The sequence below is a fragment of the Nicotiana tomentosiformis genome, chromosome 5 (genome assembly GCF_000390325.3).
Source record: "Nicotiana tomentosiformis chromosome 5, ASM39032v3, whole genome shotgun sequence".
Taxonomy (NCBI): Eukaryota; Viridiplantae; Streptophyta; class Magnoliopsida; order Solanales; family Solanaceae; genus Nicotiana; species Nicotiana tomentosiformis.
The window spans coordinates 89,278,122-89,285,171 of record NC_090816.1 but is presented as its reverse complement, the minus strand read 5'-3'; the positions used below and the strand labels follow the sequence as shown (position 1 = coordinate 89,285,171).

At 41.7% G+C, this 7,050-nt stretch overlaps 1 protein-coding gene across 1 annotated transcript; it reads left to right on the top strand.

Moving 5' to 3' along the window:
* Nucleotides 1-4,630: 4,630 nt before the first annotated feature.
* On the top strand, nt 4,631-5,692 carry LOC138892757 (uncharacterized). Its single transcript, XM_070176493.1, has 2 exons — nt 4,631-4,763; nt 5,316-5,692. Exons 1-2 carry the CDS (start codon nt 4,631-4,633, stop codon nt 5,690-5,692), a joined length of 510 nt encoding a protein of 169 aa, XP_070032594.1.
* Nucleotides 5,693-7,050: the final 1,358 nt, after the last annotated feature.

The window sequence follows — 7,050 nt, the reverse complement described above, 5'->3', positions numbered from 1 at the left end:
GAGAAGCGTTTGGATCTGGGCCTGCTATTCCAGTGAAAGAGTCTGTTGAAGGCCCAGGCAGTACTGGGTTACTTTCGTTTGGGCCTGTTCTTGGGCCTGCAGTTATTCCTTGTGTAATATTTGTACTTGTATTCATTATCTAGGCCTGTAATAATTTGTAAATAAATGATTGGAAAGTTAGTGAAATGGGGGAAGCGAGTATACTTTAATTTGCGCCTAAATGGGTAGAAAACCTGTCCATAGGATTTCTGTGCTTCGCCTGCTATTTATTTAACGTGCTTTAATTTTGTACACTGATAGAAATCATGCCTATAGGAAATCACACACTTCACTTAACTTGTCTAATACATGTACACTATCCAAAAGCATGTTAGTTTGAATAAATGTTATACATGTTTCCATGTCTACTACTGTGCGCTATTAGACAGCATGTCTATAGGAATCAAACGCCAATAACTACTTGTTTAATTATTAGATAGCATGCCTATAGGATGTAACAATACATACCTTTGCTAACGCTTATCTAGATACCATGACTATAGGGTCTTAACTAATTAATCGGCTACTTCTGTTGCTTTCATTATACTGCCTACCTAGATGACATGCCTATAGAAACAAGCATGACAAAATCGAGTTCAAATACCAACTGTTAGAAATCATGCCTATAGGATACGGTTACTCGCCTAGAAAGCATGTCTATAGAATCAAACGCTGGTAATTCTGAGTTTTCAAACAGTTTATGTTGCCTCATTGCGCAAACAATTTAGAGATCATGCCTATAGGGTTTGTAATACCCGTAATATAATTTGTTAGTCTAAAACAGCAGCACTGCCTGTATGACACTGGAAATCAGAATCACATAGAAGCCATGTCTATAGGACTTAATGACTCTAATATGTCTTAATTTCGAAACTGTCTACTGCCCAATATAAGAATCTGCCCGTGTGCATTTGCTGCTTATGTGTGGAGGCCAACTTAAGCCATATATTATCTTTATGTGTAGTCCTACATGTTTTGAATGTGCGCCTGGTTTTATCTTTTGAGCACCCTAAGTAAAGTCTAGAACCACCCAAATAGTAGGTCTAAAGCCCCCTGGGCCATAGGCATGGGACGGGTAGCGCACACATAAGACACGATTTAGAATTGAATTAGAGCGCTTTAAGTAAACAACTTTAACATAGTAATTGGGTAGCAGGAGATGATAGTCTATTCTCGCTGAATAATATGAGCAACTCCTACCCTAAGGGAGTTGCGAAGTATTATTTATGTTGCACGGGTTGATCCTTTAGGTTAAAAAACTTAGGACTCCCCTTCTTTATATGTTTATTGTTCTCATTATGTCTCTTGAATTTAGAATAATTAAGTTGTATCATGCAACCTCTAAAGACTTGTACTGATTATTTATATAGTTTAATTCTTGTGTTATTTTCTTTACACTTATTTGCATTATAGTAGAACTTTTAAATTCCATGTCTTCCCTCACTTACATGATCACATATGACTATTATAATCCAATAATCCCACATAGCATAAATTTCTATCGGGACCCACAATTGTGGACCTCGAAGAGTACCTAACACCTTCTCTTTGAGGTAATTTGAGCCCTTACCCGGTCTTTGGTGACGTAAACTAATTAAACAGAGTTATTTGCAAATAGGTGCCCTAGCGCACCTTAAAATCGTTAGGTGGCGACTCTTCTCTTTTATTACCCATTTAAAAGAGTTGTCACATGTTGAAACCCGCTTTTGAGAGAAAAAGGGGCGCGGGAGCATGGCGACTCTGCTGGGTATATACTTAGGCTCTTACCATAATAAAGTTGACTTATGTGGATTAATGGATTATTTGATTACATCCCCTTATTTGTTTAAATTGCTATGACATGTACATCCCCTCCCTATTTACCTTGTTTAAACTGCCATGACATGCACAACATCTCTCTATTTCCTTTGTTTGCTTAAACTGCTATGACATGTACATCCCCTCTCTATTTCCTTCATCTTGTTTAAGACTGCTATATCATGTCTCTCATGTCCCTATCTCCCTATTTGCTTCATTTAATTACGTTCTCGTATATTTTCATGATTTAAACCGACTTCTCTATTTTGTCTTTCCTTTTTTCTTTTCTTTCTCCTGTTCATCTTTACCATATTACATAGTGTTTTTTTTACATACTTTCATCATGCAAATATTTGGAAACGTGTTACTATTTTTGCATAAAGCATGCTTCCAGCATCATACTCCACTTGTGCTTATTATCAACATAGCGGTGTTTGATGAGTGTCTGCGCTTTCCTAAAAATACTATTTTTAAACCGAAAAGGCCTATTAGCGGTAGACTAGTCGATCAATGGTACAGTCGACGGTACCGTGCCTTTCCTTCTCAATTTGTCCATTTGAGTGTACCAGTCTAGACCCTTCTAGAAACCACACTCTGATTTGAAATGTACATGCATCATGCTAAACCTAGTATGGATTGAGACGTCATTGACGCATCAACCCGCTTAGATAAACCTTGTCCAAAGTCCAACGGGATTTCCATAATCCCAAAGGACACCATCATATTGTGTGCATTACTTGGAGAAAATATGTCAACATATTGATCATTATTGCATAAATAGTCGAATCTGGAGAGGGGAAGGGCTAACTTTTATTTGTTTGCAGAAAATGAAGCACGAAATCCCCAGGTTTGGTATGGTCCAAAATATCCCGCCTCTGCTAATTGACTGGTGGAATGACCTTGCATCATGTGACAGAAATCATGTGAGGAGAGTACTGAGTAACTTGCCATCTTTGCTGAATATTGAACCCAACAGAGGACTAATTGTGGCAGCCACCATGTTCTGGGATGAAAAGAGAGTTGTTTTCCGATTTGGCAATATAGAAATGACTCCTCTCCCGGAAAAAATAGGGGGCTTCGCCAAGTTACCATGGGATAGTCCAGGTCTATTGGTGCCAGAAAATCGCACCCCACACGGTTTTTGAAGATGCTAGGTTTTAAGAAGAACAACGAACTGGTCTGCCTGAAGAAATCATACATCTACTTTGAATTTCTCTATGAGCGGTATGGGCATAGCAAATCATATCGCCTGCATCATAAGGAGCTAGATATTACCTCTTTGGGAAGGGTGCACCGCCGGGTCTATGTTTTCATAGTCTATTTCTTGGATTTGTTGATCTTTCCAATGCAAGGGGGAAGGATTCACACTCGCTTAGTCATGGTCTCCAGGACCTTAATGGAGGGTATCGAGGGGCAGAAATACACTATCATCCCGATGATTTTAGCCGAGATATACCGTGCTCTAGATTGGTGCAAGCATGGGTTCGGACACTACGAGGGTTGTCATCCATTGCTATAAGTTTGGCTGATGGAACACTTTCAGAGGGGTGACTATCGACAGAAGCTTCTACATAGGCTATGAATGACTACATAGCCAGTCGTCATCCAAAGAATATGACATTCATTCCAGACAGGTTTGCAAAGCCTGGAAATGCTATAGGTTGGGTGCGTTTCTTCAGTAATCTGACGGACGAACAAGTGCATTGGATGTTTGAGTGGTTTCCTAGTAGCGAGTTCATCATCAGGTCCAAAGGAACCACTCACTTAGTACTGATCAAACTACGAGGCATCTAACCTTACGCTCCTATAAGGGTAATGCAGCAAGTTGGGAGGAAACAAGTCATACCTCGGGTTTCCAACATAGATCAATATAAAGCAAATTTCAAAGGAGATGTCATCCCATTCAAGTTTGAAGCCCAACACATGTGGAACCAAAAGATCATCGTAGAGGGAGAGACTATTGAGCCAGACAGGTATCACGTCGATCATATGTACTACTATCTCTCATGGTTGGAAGACCACATAGTTAGGGACGTCAAACCGGGGGTCAATCTGAAAGATAGGATCATAGATGATGTGGCTGAGGCACATGTGAAGTACAAGAGGCTAGGTAAAAGAGTGGTTGAATCTGAAGCTAAGCATCTAGAACAACATAAGGTAGACATTGAGGCGATCAGAGAATGGAAGGAGATTGCAAATAAGTTGATAGAGAGGTTAGAGCATCTAGAACAAGGACTGATGGAGCTAGAGGGGAAGACGAGAAAGAGGCTTTGGGATTGTCAAGGCATGGACCATGATGAAGGAGGGAAGCAGGCAATGGCTTACTTACTACTCGACATGCACTATCTGGCAAAATGTGATTGATAGAGTCAAAAGAGCCAAGCATGGAGGAGGTCCTTTAGGGACCAAGTAGACTAAGAGATAATGTTCTTTACTGCTTTCTAGATTAGATTTCGATGTAATAAGGCTTAATTCCAATAGTGATTTTATAATTATTATTTCGGTTTAGTGAAAGATTGATTTGGATTATTTCGCATTAATGGAATGAGGAAACGTTGGCATGAATTTTCTCCAAGTCTATGTGTCACTTAGGTCTACCTCCGGCACATGAGGTCCCCAAATTAGGACGCGAATTATTGCAAACACTCTTTTACTTCGTCTTACTAACTTGGTTACCTTTTGTTGTTCTTTCTTTTGATTACTCCCATCATCAACATACCACACCAGATCTAGAGGTCCTCTACCTCCTCCTCCACCTAGCGACACAAAAAGCAAAGACAAAGGCAAAGGGAAGATGGATGATCTAAGTGGTAATCGAAAAGACAATGCTACCATGGCAGAGAACGTTGAAACCTCAGATGGAAGAAGTACGCCAGGACAGAATAAGTTGGTCTTACGTTTGAAACAGAAAATCTTGGAGATGCAGGGTGAGCTTGAGCAGGCCCAAAATCTCGCAAACCTCTCCCTTACTCTAAATGTTCCTGACATCAACCAGCAAAACACAACCACTCAGAACCAAACACCACCACAAAATACCCAAACCCAAAATCCACCACCCATAGCTCCACAAAATCCTCCCACAACACACCAGTAACACAATCCCGTACCTTCTCAAAACCTTAACCCGCCACCTATGCAAACCCCTCAACAATACCACCATCACCCAACTCAGTATAGGCAAACCACCACTTATCACACCCCTCAAAATGCAACACAACTTACCCCCGATCCTCCTCAAACTTTGATCAATGATTACCCTTATACCCAAGTTCCAAGAACACACCAAGGCAATCGGATATACGTGGAAACCTTACCCCATACCCTGCAACAAACCATTTACATACCTAAACCAACTGAGAAGGACCTGCTCATCCGAAACATGGTGGAGGAACTAAAGAAACTGACAAGGAGAGTCTAGAGTGTTGAAGGTGGGAAGGGTGTTGAAGGTTTGAACTACGAAGACTTATGTATCCAGCCAGATGTAGAACTGCCGGAGGGTTACAAACCTCCCAAGTTTGATATGTTTGATGGCACCAGTGATCCTAAGGTGCATTTGAGAACCTATTGTGATAAGATTGTGGGAGCGGGCAAGAATGAGCAAATCCGCATGAAACTGCTCATGCGAAGTCTTACAGGTGATGCACTATCCTGGTATATTAGCCAGAATCCGAAGAAGTGGGTAAACTGGGTGAGCATAGCATATGATTTCATGGATAGATTCAGTTTCAACACAGAGAACGCACCAGATGTTTTCTATATCCAGAACCTCAAGAAGAAGCCGACAGAAACCTTCCGCAAGTATGCTACTCGTTGGAGATCAGAGGCTGCCAAGGTGAGGCCACCGCTTGAAGAATAACAAATGAACAAGTTCTTCGTCAGAGCTCAGGATCCACAGTATTATGAAAGATTGACGGTTATAGAGAATCACAAGTTCTCTGACATCATCAAGTTGGGAGAAAGGATAGAAGAAGGGATCAAAAGCGGTATGGTGACCAACTTCGAGGCACTACAAGCCACCAACAAAGCTTTACAGTCAGGAGGTATTTCGAAGAAGAAGGAAGTGGGTGTCGTAATGGTAGCCCAGGGCCCTAAGTCGCCTCTTACCTATCAAACACCTCCACCCACATACCAACCCTCACCTCCAAAATACCAATACCCTGCCATCACTTACCATACCTATAACACTCAACTTACATATTACCATTCACCTCCTCCTACCCGCCAAAACTACCCTAAGCCATGACCAAACTTCGCCCGTAGAGCTCCCAGACAATACACCCCTATTGCTGAACCCATAGACCAACTGTGTCAGAGACTAAAGGCCGCTGGTTATGTCACCCTCATTCCTACTATTATTGTTGAAAACCCTTCCCAGTGGGTTAACCCCAACAAAACTTGTGCATACCATTTAGGCATGAAGGGTTATACCATTGAGGAATGTCGCATGTTGAAGGAAAAGATCCAGACGCTGATTGGAATCAAGGTTATACAAGCAAAGAAGTCCATGCCAAATGTCCACAATAACCCTCTTCCTGATCATAGGGGAGAGGGAGTGAATGTGATAGAAACTGATAAAGAATGGGATCAGTAGGGATCCATCGGACTTATTTGAGAGGGGCATGCTCCCAAAACATCTCTTGTCACCCTCTCGCCGATTGTGGTGCAAACCCAAGCACCATTCGAGGTCAAGGTAGCTACACATTTCACTGTGATGGTAGCTCCAACATCGTCTTATAAGTCTGATGTTATCCCATAGGATTATGTGGCGGAGGCGAGAAGAAAAGGAAAGTCCAAGATGGAAGAGACAGGTGTTGCGCAAGGAATGACCAGAACTGGCAGAGTTTATACACCCGAGAATCTTGGAGGAACAAGCAAAGAGACCACATCTAAGCTACCTATCATGGAGACAGGCGCTGATAATCTTTGGAGGAAGGTACAAGCGAGGGAGTACTCTGTTGTTGATCACCTGAACAAGACTCCCACCCAGATATCCATCTTATCGCTGTTGCAAAATTCAGATGCGCACAATAATGCCTTGATGAAGGTATTAAGTGAAGCTTATGTGCCTACCGGTATCACTAGTAGGGAAATGGCAAATATGGTATGGCAGGTACTGGAGAGTCACAAGATTACTTTCCACGAAGACGAGCTACCGCCAGAAGGGTTGAGTCACAACAAAGCATTGCACATCACTGTGCAATATGAAGACAAGTT

Coding starts and splice junctions, on each gene's coding strand:
- LOC138892757 (XM_070176493.1), top strand. CDS start 4,631: ATGGATGATCTAAGTGGTAATCGAAAAGACAATGCTACCATGGCAGAG. Junction 4,764..5,315: donor GAAAATCTTGGAGATGCAGG/GTGAGCTTGAGC, acceptor GTATCCAGCCAG/ATGTAGAACTGCCGGAGGGT.